The sequence below is a fragment of the Ictidomys tridecemlineatus genome, chromosome 5, assembly GCF_052094955.1.
Source record: "Ictidomys tridecemlineatus isolate mIctTri1 chromosome 5, mIctTri1.hap1, whole genome shotgun sequence".
Lineage (NCBI taxonomy): Eukaryota > Metazoa > Chordata > Mammalia > Rodentia > Sciuridae > Ictidomys > Ictidomys tridecemlineatus.
This window is the reverse complement of record NC_135481.1, coordinates 7,743,044-7,760,511: the sequence shown is the minus strand read 5'-3', so window position 1 is coordinate 7,760,511 and position 17,468 is coordinate 7,743,044. Positions and strand designations below refer to the sequence as shown.

Genomic DNA, 17,468 nt, shown 5'->3' with positions numbered 1-17,468 from the left:
AAACATTGATCACTCAGGCAATGCAGCTTTCAGTCACAGTATTCAAAATACCCAGGAAAGGGCCAGCCATGACCATTGAGAGTGTTGCTTTAAAAGTTTCTTTGGATGATGGCATATTTTTTTTAATCCTATAGGCAAAAATATTTCTTTGATCATTTTGACCTTAAACTGTTTGGGCCCATGACCAAATTGTGCTGCATCGGAATGATGTCCTCCTCTACCCAAACAGCCTCCAGGGAAGGTGTTGCCTCACATAGAAAGTCTCTAGTTTCTCCTCATGCCTGCTGTCTTCTTTTGTCTTCTGCCCTTATCCCAGACCATCAGATCTGATAACCATCTCTTTTCTGGATATTTTTTATTATTGTTGTTGTTGTTGTTGTTGTTATTATTATTTTAATGTGGTGCTGAGAATCAAACCCAGTGCTTCACATGTGCTAAGCAAGTGTTTTACCACTGAGCTCCAGCCCCAGCCCTCTTTTCTGGATATTGTTTGAAGGATCAAAGTTGATATTTAGTCTTAGGTTATTAAGAAATAATCAAATAGACTAATAAATATGTTTTCACTGTTTACAGTTGCAACCAGTAGAAATAAATAAGAGTTGTTAGTTACTACTGAACCCTGGGCTTTGGAGGAAAATTAGGTGCTTTTATATCTAGTTGATAGGCCTTGTATCTTATAGTACTTGGCTTGTTATTTTTAGAGTTAATTTCCATCCCATGCCTGTTCCTTTGGCAGTTCATTTTATGTATTTTAAATTGTTTGGAGAAGAGCTTCTCGTGTTTTACAAATGCTGTTTTTCTCTTTCTATTAGGTCTCTTTGCAATGCAATCAATGTTTACAACCTCACCTGTAATAACTGTTCAGAAAACTGCACCGATGTTCTGTTTAGTAACAAGATTACCTTCTTAATGGACCTCCTGATACACCAGTTGATGGTATGTAATATTATTGCTTTGAAAATTAAAAGCAGTTAAAGTTTGAGAAATATTCCCTGTGGAGAAAACTAAAAGAATTCTGTTTATTTACTCTCCATATTGGAGGGGGGGAAGTGAAGATGATTAGGCGGGTAAAATAGAGATCAGCAGGAAAAACCCTTAATTTAAGAAAATGTGTATTGAATTCTCATACATTTAATATTTAATGGATAATAGATGTGTGACACTTGCTAAGAACACAAATTGGCATGGTTAGATTTGGCTTTGGAACCTGGTAGACTCAGTGCCAAACCTCTGAAGCCACAGGAATGAGTTCTATGGAAGGGAAGAAAGCTGAGAAAACCTCAAAACCTCTCACCAGCTTAGTTTAAAAGGTCAGTTTGAAAAGGACTTTTTGATAGTCATTTACATTTTTTTTTTAGAAACTCCTCTGTAGGGACAAACCTGTTATACTTTTAAAATAGGAGCAAACAGCCAACTATAACCTAAAATTTTACTTTAGCTCACAGATGTTGAAAGAGGTAAGCTCAGTGGAGTACCCAAACATTTAGGTCTGTCATCCACAATCTCCAGAACAGAACTCTGAGGCCAGAAGTTTCCTGGTGAGGTTTCTGAGTCCCTGAGGTACTGGCACAAAATCCCCCTCAAGCTGCAAGATTACAACATAGGACATTTATTTTTCAGAACTGACTTACTTTTACTCAGCACAGAGTTCTGATAGCTCTTCCTTACACTCTATAACTTTTTCTCCCTTTCTCCCTCCATCTGGTTAATTCTTACACGTTTTGCAGATTCTAATAGGCTTAATGGTGCCTTTATGATTAAATCTTCTCTAACTTGATTCTTTCCCCAGTTCCAGGTTAAGAATATTTCTTATGTGATTCTAGATATTACATCTCTCCAGAATTGATTACATTGAATTGTCACTATTTACTTGTCCATTTCGCCATCATTAGCCATGAAAGTGTTTAGGACATCAGGTACCTAATCACTATCTCTGAGATTCTAATACAAGACCTGGCACTTGGTAGGTTTAGCATACCACTGAATGAATGTATGAGTGAATAAATTAATAAAATTTATATATTGCAGGCTAGAAATCAGAAAGGTAATTATGAAGCCCTTTCAGACAGGCATACTGACAATGAGAGAGAAGAGCAGTACAGGAGAATAAAACAAGATAGATATAGAGCAGAACTATTACACAAACAGCAATAGTGATGTCAGTGAATCATCTGCCACAGACTAAATAAATTATATATGGTTTTATCACAAAAAGTCATTAAAATATGGATGAGACATTTTATCAAAAAAATCTTCAAAAATAGTTGAAAGACAACATAAAGAGAAAGTTTAACATTTGTTGTTTAGCCTTATATCTCAGGTATTTTGATATATATTGCCTCACTTAATTTTCAAACCAGCCTTATAAAGTCATTATTAATCTGTTTCACAGATTAGGAAACTTGAATCACCAAGAGGTTGACTTTCCCAAGCCAAGAGTCAATCATAGGTCTGTCAAATTGAGACCAGTAACTGACCAATATTTTTCAAAATGTCCACTTCCTGAAAGACAAGAAAAAAAGTGAGGAACTCAGGCTGGGGATGTAGCTCAGTGATAGGGTGCTTGCCTGGAATACCAAAAAAAAAAAAAAAAAGTGGGATTATCACTGTATGGAAGAGTCTAAGGAGACATAATAACAAATGTAATATGTGATCCTGGACCAGATAAAGAACATTAATGGGAAAACTGGCTAAGTATTCATTTTTTCCTTTTCCTTAATTGTGCTATAATTTTATAAGAGGTTTGTAGGGGATTCTGGGTGAAGGGAACTTTCTACTCTGTTTATAACCTGTTTGGTGGTTTAAAATGATTTCAAAATCAGATTGAAAACCAAAAATCTAGACCCTACATTCTCCCACTGTCCCATGCTATATCATCTGGAATAAGCTTACTCTTTAAAACTTATTCTCTATTGGTAATATAAGGGACATTACTTTGAACAGAACAGGTAACTGAAGAGAATGGCATCTGAAAGTGAGAGAATGAACAATGTGACTTACCGAAAGAATCTTCCATCTTATCACACACAAGCTTCTGAGGGACATCTAATATCTAAACCATAACACCTAATTACATCCCAAAGACCTTACCTCCGCATATCACATAGGGAATGAAATTTCAACATTTGAATTTGGGGAGGGATACAAACATTCCATCCAGAACACATAGTAAAAGAATGGTATGATGATGACCCAAACAGAGTGGTGGGAGCACAAAAGAAGTTGTTCATCACAAAGGAGGAGCATTTGAACTAGTTCTGACTTCTTCATAGTAGCTATCATTTATTAAGTTCCAACCATATTCCAGGAGCTTCTAAGTACCTTGATTATGTCCTTCTTCATTAAATTCCCCAGTTTCTTTGAATAACATTCCCTTGTTTGTGACCTCAAGATTTCTTAATGCTCAAAAAGGCTTTTACTCTCTTCACCAATTGATTTCACCATATTCTGTGTTGTTCTGCTCTGTGAATTTTGCCTAGTTCGTAATTGGAATCCAAGGACATTTGCTGCCAAATACATTTTATCCTTCCTTTCCTTATACATGGCATTTCCTGGTTTTTCTTTTATTCTCTTTATTCTATAGCTGTCAATTTTAATGTTGTTGTGACTGGGTTTGTGGCAGTAAGCAGCAAAGGATGTTTCCTGGTTTGGGGTAACTAGTGATGGTGGTTTTTATGTTTCTGGAAATCATTTGAGTGCATTTCCATTTTTCTTGCTAGCTGAATTTAATGTGCATGTAATTGAAATATGGACTACTAACTTATTCATGCCCTTTAATAAGAGATAAGAAAATAGTCATTGGCACTTTTTTCAGAAGGAAAAGGAAAAATACAAAAGAGGCTAATTAATTGTGATCTGGTAGAATTTATAAAATACTTGATTATCGGGTACTTCAGCCTTTCTGGTTCTTTGGCAAATGCAGATGCTTTAGAAGACATCTTTTTTCCAATCTAGCTTCTTAGAGTTTTGTTTTAGCATTTTTATATTTCATTTCAATTATCCTTTTCAAAGCACTGTTCAGATGCCACAGTTACAGAGGTACATTAATACAATTCCTTCACTCTAGAAGCCCACAGTTAAGAAGGGAAGAAATTACATACCGAAATATCAGAGACAAACTATGAGTAGTGCTATAATGTTATCAGAACCACAGAGTAGCCCAGGAAACATAGTAGAGTATCTAGCACATAATAGGTGCCTGTTAAAGATTTCATGAAGGAATTCTATTTGAGAATTTAGCAGGCTTTGGGAAAGAAATGGATTTGGTTATGCCTCAAATATAAACAGAATTTCTATAATTCTGAATTTATTATTTTCATAAAATATAAGTGAGCACTTGTAACACTATAAAAGTACATGCTTTTTCTGGCAGTATAAATGAAGATTTTGAATTTTTAGGATAAGCTCTCAGGGAATTTATTTGGATCCCTGCAAAACCAGGTTATGTAGACAAGTTTCCCCCAGGAATAGAAACTAACACCCACAAATTATCTTCTATGAAACTTGAAAGCTTTAAAATATGTTAAAATTGATTTCTATCTTCATTCATTAAGGAATTATTAAGCATCTTTTCTGAGCCTAGATCGCTTCAGTGGACCTGAGCCTTAAGATGTCCCCTTAAGGAGATCAGACATACACATTGGAAGGCAAAAAAAAAGACCAATGAAACAAGCAAAATAGCAGAATGGGAAGCCCCAGCTTTCATTCCCCCACAAAGACATTGATTTAACAAGAATATACTCGCCAGTATATCTTTATGAGAACTCCAGAAACCAGTTTAGAGTTGCTGTATCCCAGACAAACTCAAAGCCAAGAATAGCCACATTGAAACAAGTAAGAAGAGCTGTTTTCATTTTACCTATGATCACCCACCCTTTTGCAAGCCACCATAACTTTATGGCAGCGGAGAAGCTCACGGCTTCTTGGAGGTGTAGGGAAAGAACATTGGAACTTAACACCAGTGTTTCAGCTTTTTGACAGGATGCCTGCAGAAGTGATTTCTGTCTTGCCTCACTCAGAGCTCTGAGAGACCCAGCATAGTTTGGATGCTGTGTGGCAACTGAATCCAAACAACAGCAGGGACAACTTACTGTAGCTTCAGAGGGCCTGTACCACCATAGAGGCCAGTGCAGCTTGGCATGACCAGGAGAAGGCATTCAGCCTTCGGTTTTTCCCTTACAAAGGAAGAAGAGTGAGCATGTATTTATATTCCAACTTTTTAAAGGTATATCTGAAGGTCTGCTGTCTGTCTCATCTGTCTTAGGGAGGCTTGCCTCTGTGGAACCAAAGAACTTGTGAAGATTAAGGCCAAGTCCAAAGGCATTAAGAGATTATGGACCTCTTGAAAAAGAAAGTAGCCATCCTCTCCCTGAGAAAGTGCATGTGTAACTCAGAGAAGCTGCATCCCCAAAAAAAGATTTTAGAGGCTCCCAAAACCTCTAGCCAGAATGATTGATGAGGATCTTCCTCTGTAAGAAGCTAGTTCATAAAGACCAGGAGAGGTAGATATTTTCTGAAATGCACAGATCCCATTAAAAGTTATAAGATACATAAAGAAACAGGAAAACATGGCCTTAACAAAGGAACAAACTAATCTGTCTTAAGCAGTCCTAAAAAAAATAGATTTTGTATGAATTACTGGACAGAGAATATAAAACAGCTGTCATAAAGAGGCACTGTGATCTCAAGAAAACATTGGGAAAAATGAGAATATCAACAAGGATAGAAAACAGAATAAAGAGCCAAATAAATTTTGGAACAGCAAATAATTGCATTGAAAAACTGACCTTAGGGGTTCAAAGCAGACTTGCTGAAGCAGAAGAAAGAATCAGCAATTCAAAGGTCATTTAAGGGCTGGGGATGTGGCTCAAGCGGTAGCGCGCTCACCTGGCATGCATGTGGCCCGGGTTTGATCCCCGGCACCACGTACAAACAAAGATGTTGTGTCTGCCGAGAACTAAAAAATAAATATTAAAAAAAAAATTCTCTCTCTCCCCTCTCTCTCACTCTATCTTTAAAAAAAAAACAAACAAACAAAGGTCATTTAAAATTATTCAGTCAGAAGGTCAAAAAGAAAAAATAATTTAAAATAGTGATGAAAGCCTAAAGGACATGTAGTATAGAATGAAGCCAACCAATATATGCATTGTGAAAGTTATAAAGGAGAAAAGAAAAAGATGCAGAAAGTTTACTTTTAAAAATAATGGCCAAAAACCTTTCCAAATCTGGGGCGTGTAAATGCATATCCAGATTCAGAAGCTCAAAGTATCCCAAATAAAATAAACTCAAAGAAATGCATACCAAGGGCTAGGGATATAGATCAGTGATAGAGCACTGACCTAGAAATACACACTAAATCACATTATAATAAAGTTGTCCAAAGTAAAAACCAGCCAGACATGGTGGTGCATGCCTATAGTCCCAGTGGCTGGGGAGGCTAAAACAGGAGGATTGTGAATTCAAAGTCAGCCTCACTAAGCAACTCAGTGAGTCCCTGTCTCTAAATAAAATACAAAATAGGGGATGTCGCTCAGTGGTTTAGTACCCCTGAATTCAATCTTTAGCATCCAAAATAAATAGATAAACAAAGTAAAAACTAGAATGTTAAGCAGTAAGAGAAGAATGAATTGCCAAATACAAGGGAACATGCATAGTACTACCAGCTAATTTCTCAGCAGAAATCCAGCCAGAAAAGAAATGGAATGATAATGTTCCAAAGTGAAAGCAAGAGAAAGCCTCCACAACATTGACCTTGTCAGTGAAACAAAAGCACAGGCAACAAAAGCAAAAATAGATAAATGGGACTTCATTGAACAGAAAATCTTCTGCATAACAAAGAAAACAATCAACAAAGTGAAAAGATGACCTACAGAATAGGAGAAAATATTTGCAAACTATATTTCTGATAAGTAGTGCTATAGTCTTAGTGTTTGTGACTCACCAAAATTCATATGTTGAAACTTAATCACTAATGTTATACATTAGGAAGAGGGGTCTGTGGAAGGTAATTAGATCATGGTGGTAGAGCACTGCTGAGTAGGATTAGTGTCCTTATAAAAGAGACTCCCAAAAGCTGCCTTGCCCCTTTACCATATGAGGACACAACCAGAAGGTAGATCTCTGGTGGTGGGTACCCACTTTCTGGTGGGCCCTCACCAGATAATAAATATATCAGCACCTCAGTCTTGGACTTCTCACCCCACTAAACTGCAAGCATTGAGTTTTTGTTGATTATAAGTTACCCAGTTTATGGTATTTTTCTATAGCAGCTCAAAGAGTCTAAGGAATTAATATCCAAAATATATAAGGAACTACTAATAGCAAAATATACCTAAATGATCTAGTTAAAAATAGGGCGTGAATAGACATATTTCTAAAGGTGATGAACAAATGGACAACTGGTATATAAAAAGATAATAAAAATCACTAATCATCAGTGAAATGCAAATCAAAATATAAAGTTTATCACTTCACACCCATTAGAATGGCCATTTTTTAAATAAAAAATAAGCAATTAGTGGGGTGAGGATATGGCAAAATTATAACCTTCTACACCATTGGTAGGAATTCAAAATGGTATAGTTGCTATGAGAAAGACTATGGTGCTTCCTCAAAAAAATTACAAAATAGAGCTACCATATGATCCAGCAATCCCACTTCTGGATATTTCTCCAAAAGCATTTAAATTAGGATCTTGAATAGACAGCTGCCCTACCATGTTCACTGCAACATTATTCTTGATAGCCAAGAGGTTGAAATAAACTAAATGTTCATCAGCAAATGGATAGATAAAGAAAATGTGGCATGTACAAATAATGGAATGTTACTAAGCCTTGAAAAGGAGTGAAATCCTGTCATATACTCCAACATAAATAAACTTTAACATTATGTTAGGTGAAATAAGCCAATCACAAAAGACATGGTTCCACTTACATAAAGTATCTAAATTAATGAAATTCAGAAACAAAATGGAATAATGGCTGCCAGGGACTGAGGGCAGTGGGGAAAAATGAAGTTTTGTTTGACAGGTATCAAATTTTAGTTATGAAAGAGGAAAAGTTACTAGATATATGTTTTACAACCATGTGCATACAGTTAACAGTGCTGTAATATATACTTAAACATTCGTAAGAGGGTTAATTTGTGTTACATGTTTTTTTTACCATTTTTAAAAAGTTGTGAACCTAGCATTGAGTGCTATGAAAATAGAATGATAGGCTTTTAATGTTGGACAAGATTTTAAAAGCCTGATATACTGATAAACAAATTGCAGTATGGAAAAGGGATCACACAGTTATCTATTGGCAGAACCATGAAATGAACCCTAGTCTCCTGAGCCCTGGTGCAGGATTTCCCTTCCTATAAGCTAAATTGATATGTCCTCACTTAATCTTTTTTTTTTTTAAAGAGAGAGTGAGAGAGGAGAGAGAGAGAGCGACAGAGAGAGAATTTTTTTAATATTTATTTTTTAGTTCTCGGCGGACACAACATCTCTGTTGGTATGTGGTGCTGAGGATCGAACCCGGGTCGCACGCATGGCAGGCGAGCGCGCTACCGCTTGAGCCACATTCCCAGCCCCCTCACTTAATCTTAAGTATGCAAGTAAAACAAAGCAAAATTTTCTGACTTTGATTTTATATAGGTTTAATGTTGTCATTTGGTGGGATGTACTAAAGAATCGTTTAATGAAAAGATTTATAATTCCTTGATGTCTCATTGTGTTTTAAAAGCCATTAAATATTTTATTAGTAGACTTATTTTTAATTTATAGTGACCTGTTCTTTATGAAATATTTAAAGAATATGCTGATAAATTGTGTGTATGTGTTTTTTGGAGCCAAGGAGGTTGTTAATTGAAAAGTGATGTACAAACCTTAAATAATTGATATGATACTGTTGAATCAAAGAGGCTGTTGGCGAGCTCTTCAGAAAGTAACAAGAAAATCCTAGATACAAACAAAGGAAATCTAAGTGCAATCTTAATAGCAAGGGGATTGTTTTTCACTTAGTCATATGAAGAACCATCCAGGTGCCTGTTTGATTTTCATTATAGCAGCAAGGCCTGGAACTCTTCCACTTTTATACTGAGAAACCAGAACATGGACTCCATAGTTAATTACATGGGAGCAGAAATCCTTCAACACCGCAGGTGACAGTACTCTTCCCTATGCCAATTGCATCTTGTTTCCTTCTTTTCTCACAGTGTGACATTGGCTTGGTCTGTCCAGTACACCTTGCCTTCTCCATCATAAAAAATGTAAACTCTTGTTTATGTTCACCAAGCCATATGTCTTATTGGCACAGAGAATTGGAGAACTGGGGAGGAGGACTTAATAGTGTCTGGTCTAGTTCAGTCTATTTTGTTTTACAAAGAACAGTGAGAAAAGAGATGGGCAATATATGGGGTGAGGTGTTTGCCAGAGTTCCACAGCCTGTCACCTATGTAATTGGGTTTCAAATTCAGCTCCCTAAATCCCAACCTAGCATTCTTACTACTAAATTATTACTTGCTGCACTGCTAATTTAAATTTGATAAGAACATTTAAGTGATGTTGTGACTGGTATGGAGCTTTATTCTCAAAGCTATATTCAAACTTTAGCTAATAAAAGAATATGGGTCATATTAAACTCCACTTTGCCTTCTACTGCAGACATATGAAATAATATCTTTACCATTATTATCTCTATCACCTAAAATCATTAATTAACTTACTTGGAGAAACTAAGACATCTACCATCATATTAAAGATTACATCTACACTACTTTCAAATATTTGACAGGCAAAACAAACAAAAAATATTAAAGATTTTAAACTTTAATGTTAAAGGTTATTAAAGGTTTAAATAAAATAGACATGCTTTAGTGTATATAGACTCCTATGTACAAGAGATTAGGGAATCATGCATTGTTTTACAAGCACACATGGAAAATCACAGTTAACTACGCCATAAAGTAAGTCTTAACAAATTTATAGGAATCAGAAGATTTAAAAGAATAAAAAATGATCAAATTCTGCTTGAGATGTGGAGAATATTTAGAAAGGAGAGATCCACAAAGGGGTATCCCCTAGTTATTTATAAATATGTTAATAATGCTAAATGAATCGCATATGTGCAGGACAGACTCCACATATTTCAACTAAAGACAAAATAAACTGAGATTTGAGCCATTAACTATGAGTAGTCTTACTGTTTGAGTCCAACAGTCATATACCCACTTTAAAAAAAAAAACACTTACCAGAGAACTATAACAGAATACATATTCCTTCAGCATAATATTCGTAATGTCTAGGATTGTTCAACATAAAAAAAGGAAAAAAACCATGACCTGTATTTAAGAATGAAGATAATTAATAGAGGCCAACACAAAGATGACACAGATGTTAGAATTTGTAGACAAGGATATTAAAAAAACTATTATGACTAAGCTTTATGACATAAAGGAAAAATGCTGATAATGAATAGGAAATATCAAAGAGGAAATACATAAAGAGCCAAATGGAAATTCTAGAACTGAAAAATACAATAACAGGGCTGGGATTGTGGCTCAGTGGTAGAGCGTTCACCTAGCATGTGAGAGGCCCTGGGTTCGATTCTCAGCACCACATAAAAACAAATAAACAAAATAAAGGTCTTGGGTCCAACTACAACTAAAAAATAAATTTACAAAAGAAAACTACAATAACCAAAATTTAAAATTCACTGAATTAAAATGTGAGAAAGAATGATTAAAAAAAAATAGAAAAGTCACCATTAGACAAACCAGTATTACAGGAGAGAATCATCAGTGAATACAAAAAATAGTGCACAGGTATGATAACAAAACAGGATATTTGCATAATCTCAAAGTAATCATCCCCCTTCATAAAAGGAGGATATTAACTTTACAATGAAGAAATTTTTTTTTACAGTGAAGAAGCTTGATTGATACCACTGTAACCAAATTATCAAAGCTAACATCACCAATAGCAGGATATATCAACATCCTGTACTCAATAATATAATACACATAAAACTCACAATATCACTTCTGGAATATCCTACCAAAATGCATAATCACAATCCAATTATGAGATAACATTAGACAAACTCCATAACTGACCAAGACTATTCAAATTATTAAGGCTGATAAACTCATGAGACTAAAAGGTATTATAACTAAAGTCAATGTGGTATGTTGGATTGGGTACTAGACCAAAAAAAAAAAATAGTGAAAAAACTGACAAAATTATTATAAGGTCTGTAGATTAGTTTATTGTTTTGTATTAGTGTTAATTTTCTGGTTCTGGAATTGTGCTATAGTTTTGTAGGATATTAACATTAAGGAAAGCTGGAAGAAGTCTAAAATTATTTCTCCCAAAGATTTAAACTTACAAAAAAAGTTACTAGATGAGTTTTAACAGCAGAATGAAGATGAAAGAAGAAAGGGTCATTGAACTTACATCATTAGAATTAGTCTAATCTGAAGAATAGAGAATTTTTCAAAGGAAGAGAGCCTCAGCAAGTTGTGAGGCATTGTCTTACGTTGTAACCTACATGTTGCTAAATATCCAGATGAAGGATAAAAAGAGAATGAGGCACACTTTTAAAAAAAAATCACTAAGATATTTTCCATATTTGGCAAAACACAAATGTGCAAATTGAAAAAGCCCGACAAATCCAAAAAAGGTTAACTACAAAGAAAATCATTTCTAGGCAAATCATAGTTAAACTACTAAAAACTCCATATATAGAGGAAATCTTCAAGGTAAGCTACATTGTAAATAGGAAAATAATTATTCAGATAACATCTCACTTCTCATTAGAGTCCAGAAAACACTGAGCATCTTTAAAATGCTGAAAGAAAAAAAAATCAGCCTGGAATTCTATAGCCAGCAAAGATATATTTTAAGAACAAATGTGAAATATATTTTCTTTTTTTGTGTATATATATGTATATATATATGTATACATATATATATTATACCATATATTTGTAAACATACTGTAGATCTAGAAGTACACACACACATACATACATACCTGCTTCAGGATTTGTTGACAACAGACCTGCACTACTATTAACACAAAAGGAAATTATTCAGACTCAAGGAAAATGATTCCCAGTAAAATTTTCTATCTTCAGGGAAGAATGAAAAGCAGTGAACATGGAAATCTTTTTCTTCTAAATTTCTTTAAATTTTCAGAAAATATATGTAGTGATTTAAAGCAAAAAGTTTAACATTATCTTGTAGACTTAATGACATGTAAGTTGCACTACATATGATACTGTGTATTCTAAAGGATCAGGAGGACAAAAAGTGAGATCATAAGATTACAGACTTTCTACATTTTACATTAAATAATAGTCTCAATTTAGGGTAGACTTAGAGAAGTTAAGATTGTATACTGTAATACCTTAGAGAAACCACTAGCAAAATATCTTAGAAGCCAATAGATAAATTAAAATAGGATTCTAAAATACACCCAAATATTCCAAAAGAAGGAAAGAGGTACTAGAAAATAAAACAGAAGACAGGAAAAAAGTAATAAACAATAGACCTGAACCTAGTGTGTCAATAATTACATTAAATGAAATATGCAGAATCCACATAACAAGGCAAAAATTTTTGAAATGAATTAAAAAGAAAGACCCAACAATTATGCTGCCTACATGAGATGCATTTAAAATAAAAATATACAGAACCTATATCAGTTGAAAGTAAATGAATGAAAAAAGACATATATAGTAAACATGAGAAAACTAAAATAGCTACATTACTATCAAATGGAGTTTATTACCACTATATTAGCGGACATAAAGAGACATTGTATATTAAAAGGTCAAATTGAGGGGCTGGGGATGTGGCTCAAGCGGTAACGCGCTTGCCTGGCATGCGTGAGGCCCGGGTTCGATCCTCAGCACCACATACAAACAAAGATGTCGTGTCCACCGAGAACTAAAAAAAAATAAATATTAAAAAATTCTCTCTCTCTTTAAAAAAAATAAATTAAATAAATATAAATAAAAGGTCAAATTGACAGAAAGATATAACAATCATAAGTGCACCTAATAATAGAGCTACAAATTACAGGAAGCAAAAATTGACAGAATCAAAGGAAGAAATAGCCAGGTACAATGGCACATGCCAGGGGTGGGAGGCTGAGGCAAGAGGATCAGGAATTTAAAGCCAGCCTCAGTAAAAGAAGCACTAAGCAATTCAGTTAGACCCTGTGTTTAAATAAAATACAAAGTAGGGCTGGGGATGTGGCTCAGTGGTGGAGTGCCCCTGAGTTCAATCCCCAGGTACCCCCCAACAAAAAGAAAGAAACAACTCCATTCTCACAGATGGATATCTTATACCCATCTCTCATCAACTGTTAAGAGCAGTTAAACTGAAAAAAAATATCAGTAGACATACATGATATGAAGAGAAATAGTGTCAATCATCTTGACCTACTTGATACTTACAGATCTCACTATTCCAACAAGGATAGAATACATTTCATTTTCTAGTGCATATAGTATGCTTAGGTAGACTATATTCTGAGCCATAAAACATTCTTAATTTAAAGAGCTTGAAATCATGTGAAGTATGTCCTCTCAACACAGTGGAATAAAATTAGAATTCAGTAATATATCTATAAAATTAAAAAAGAAATTAGAAAATATTTTGAACTGTATTAATTAAAATGCAGCATATTTTTAAAAGCCTGCTTAGAAATTTGTAGCTTTGCTTGCTCAAAATTTAATGTGGTGAAGGTTGAAATCAATACCAAAAGATATTTTTAAATCCACAGAAACACTTAGAATTTTAGAGACACATAAACTCAAAGAATGATTGAATAAATAACAAATGTCTTTAACCTTAGAATTGAACAATAATAAAATTAAAACATCAAATGTTATACTTTATATATGTGCAAATTTGTTGCTCAATTATACCTCAGCAGTTATCAATTATACCTTTTTTCTCAGAGGAAAAAAGAACAGTAAGAATACTCTGTATCAATAATGCTTGAGGGGCTAGGGTTGTAGCTCAGTGGTAGAGCATTTACCTTTCATGTGTGAAGTACTGGGTTCAAGTCTCAGCACAGCATATAAATAAATGAATAAAATAAAGGTCCATCAACAATTTTAAAAATAAATAAATAAATAAATGCTTGAGGGGCTTGGGTTGTGGCTCTGTGGTAGAGCACTTGCCTAGTCTAGTTTGAAGCACTGGGTTCAATTCTCAGTACCACATTAAAAAATGAATTAAAAATAAATATAAAAAAGTCTTAAAAATCCTTGGGGTGCATTTAAAACAAAACTGTAAAAGAAAAGAAAGTCTAGCCTTAAATGTTTATATGTATTGGACAAAAATAAAGTGTATATTATTATTTTTCAAATCTCATTTTGCCATTTTTACCAATGAAAAAATATTTATTTAATTAAATATTTATGTGGTACACAATTCCCAAGAAAAATGAACATTTCATGAGGGAAAAAGTTATTTACATACTTTCCAAGTATCTCTCTAAAATTGCTATCAATTACAATGTAAAATAATGACTTTCTAGAGGAAAATTCTGGTGTACTATCTTTTCAAGGGATCAAAAAAAATTACCACTAATGCACAAATCATAATTGTCTGCCCCCTGATAATCTACAGCAAGCCCAAAACAGTATCACTTCTATGACATTCCAACCAAAAATACATAATCTAAATCTAATCATGAAGAAATGTCTGTCATACACAAGTAGTAGAGCATTCTTCAAAAATCATGTCATGGGCTGGGGATGTGGCTCAAGCGATAACGCACTCGCCTGGCATGCCTGGGGCGCTGGGTTCAATCCTCAGCACCACATAAAAGAGATGTTGCATCCACCGAAAACTGAAAAATAAATATTAAAAAATTCTCTCTCTGTCTCTCAAAAAAAAAAAAAAGAACATGTCATCTTTTGGGGTGCTATGGGTACTGGGAATTTAACCCAGGGGCACTCTACCACTGAGCTCTATATCCTCAAGCCCTTTTTATTTTTATTTTGAGACTGTGTCTCACCTAGTTGTCTAGGCTGGCCTCAGTCTTGCAATCCTTCTGCCTCAATCTCCCAGGTAGCTGGGATTACAGGCTTGTGACATCGTACCCAGCAACAATCTATTACCTTTAAAAGCGTAAAACTAATGTGCAAGTTCCAGGAGTCACTAAGGAATTTTCTGCACTAGTAGAGAAAAGAGATATGACAACTAGATGCAGCATTATTCTAAACTGAATGCTTTTGTTCTAAAAGACATTACTGCAACAATTGGAGAATTTTAAATGGGATTTAAGGTATAGAAAGTGATGAAGATTCAGTGTTGGAGGTATTCTAATGTAGGAACATGCCCATTTCTTGGAAGTACATAAAAGTATTTAGTGGTGAAGGGGCATCATGCAAGCAGCCTGTTCTCACAAGGTTCAGGAAAAGTTCTTTGAAACACGTGCAGTCTACGGCCATACTGCCCTGAACATACATGCCCGGTCTTGTCTAAAATACATGTACAGTTTTCTCAAGTTTGAGATTATATACACACACAAACACATATTTTAAAGAAGTACATAAATAAATGTTCTAGAAACTTGAAATACAGTTCAAAGTATTTTCTAATTTCTCTTGTAACTGTTGATGACAGTTTCATAGAAACTGCATACATTGAACCCAAAGGCTTAAACACTCAGAATAATTTAAATATTAGATCTTATTTTCTTAGAACTTAAATATAGCCCTCAACTTAAAAAGGTTTCTTTAATAGAGCAATGGTTGTTTTTATCAAAGGGAAGTGCTTTCATAGTAGATCATGCAGACCTGTAACTGAAATATGTTTAAAAATTATTGCAGAGGAATTTAACTCAAGTTATAGAAATTCCTTAAAGGAGATGGCAGCTGTTCGATGTATATTTTGTGCTAATTTGAACACAACCTGAACTATTGTCATTTAATAGAAAGATTCAGGAAAATGGCAATCCCAGTACCCAAGTAGGAATCTGTAGTATCCCAAGTGCCCCTGTGGGAGACACTGTGGTCTAGCTGCAGGAGAAGACTACTACAACTGAAGACACAAAGGCTGTCCTCAACATGCAAGGGAATAGTTCAATTCCTTTTTGTCTAACAAGTCTGGTGATACAAAGCTGGGTAGCTACTTTTGGGGAGGGGGAAGAGAAACTAAGACTAGAAGCCTGAGGTGAAGGGCTGGGTTGTAGCTCAGCAGTAGAGCGCTCTCCTAGCACGTGTGAGGTCCTGGGTTTGATCCTCAGCACCACATAAAAATAAACAAACAAAATAAAGGTATGTGTCCAACTACAACTAAAAAATAAATATTTTTAAAAAAGCTTGAGGTGAAGACACCTGGCAAGAGTAAGAATCATACTCATGCCCATCTGTACAAATACACTGAGAACAGAGAGATGAGAGAATATGAGAGGATGAAACAAAAAGGAAGACCAAAGCAGGACCCAGGATAAGAAGAAGGGGGTTCAGGAAGGAAATAGAACAGAAAGGAAAAGAATACAGTGGGTTGAATGGGGGATGGGTAGAAACTGGAAGGATCAATACAGAGAAATTCCACTGAAGCCTTTTTCAGCACCCTGTAATGAGCAATCTCTGCCTGCCCTCCTAGGGTTTACATCCCAGCATGGAATATAAACCCAGCATCTGTCATGTTTGTATGTAGACCCTGCAGGGCATAAAGCAGTAGGCCTTCTGGGTTTTCCAGTAAATGAAAAGAAAGTAGTAACACCAGACGTTAAAATGGTCACACACACAGCCAAGTCCCTGTTTCTATGCCCTTTCCTGCTCTTCTTGGGGTTTTATGAGATGTGGGAAATGAACTAAAAGCATTCTTTATGGTTGGCCTCTGCTCTAACTCAGTTCATTCTCACCTGTGAAAGCAGTCTGTTTAAAGAGGGAAAAGCAGCAATATTAGGTCTCATTAACGCCTCTGACTGTGGGAAATGAAAGTCTTAACATAGACCATACTTTAGTATGTAGGTATGTTCCCTGAAAGATAACTTGCTTTCTGTTGACAATATAGTTTAACAAATTGTCATGTTTTCAGAAATGTTCTTTAAGTTTGGCAGTTTCTTATAAATACACTTATCCTACATCCCAGCAGTCCCACATCTAGCTATGTACCCAAGAAAAATGAAAACATTTCTCCACAAAAAGCCTTGTACAGGAATATTCTTAGCGACCTTATTCAGAAGTAACTAAAAATTCCCAAACTACACACATGCTCTGTTAACAGGTGAATTGATAAACAAATTGGGGTATAACCATACAATGGAATGATACTTAGCAATAAAGGAAACAAACTATTGATATATTCAACTTGGATGAAATACTCTGAATTGATAGAATTTACTATTCAGAGTTTTTTTCAAAAGCCAAATTAAAAAGTTTGGCTACTGTGTGATTTCAGTTGTTTAAGTTCATGAAAACTCAAAGTCGTCTGTAATGACACAGAGAA

The 17,468-nt window shown here is 34.9% G+C and overlaps 1 protein-coding gene across 17 annotated transcripts in view; it reads left to right on the top strand.

The window, feature by feature from the left end:
* Positions 1-17,468, top strand: part of Scaper (S-phase cyclin A associated protein in the ER) — a 438,325-nt gene that overhangs the window by 340,613 nt on the left and 80,244 nt on the right. For all 17 annotated transcript variants that reach the window (XM_078049222.1, XM_078049223.1, XM_078049220.1 and 14 more), the window contains one exon: positions 813-936. In XM_078049222.1, coding sequence (XP_077905348.1) covers positions 813-936 — 124 coding nt within the window. The remainder of the gene's footprint in view (positions 1-812; positions 937-17,468) is intronic.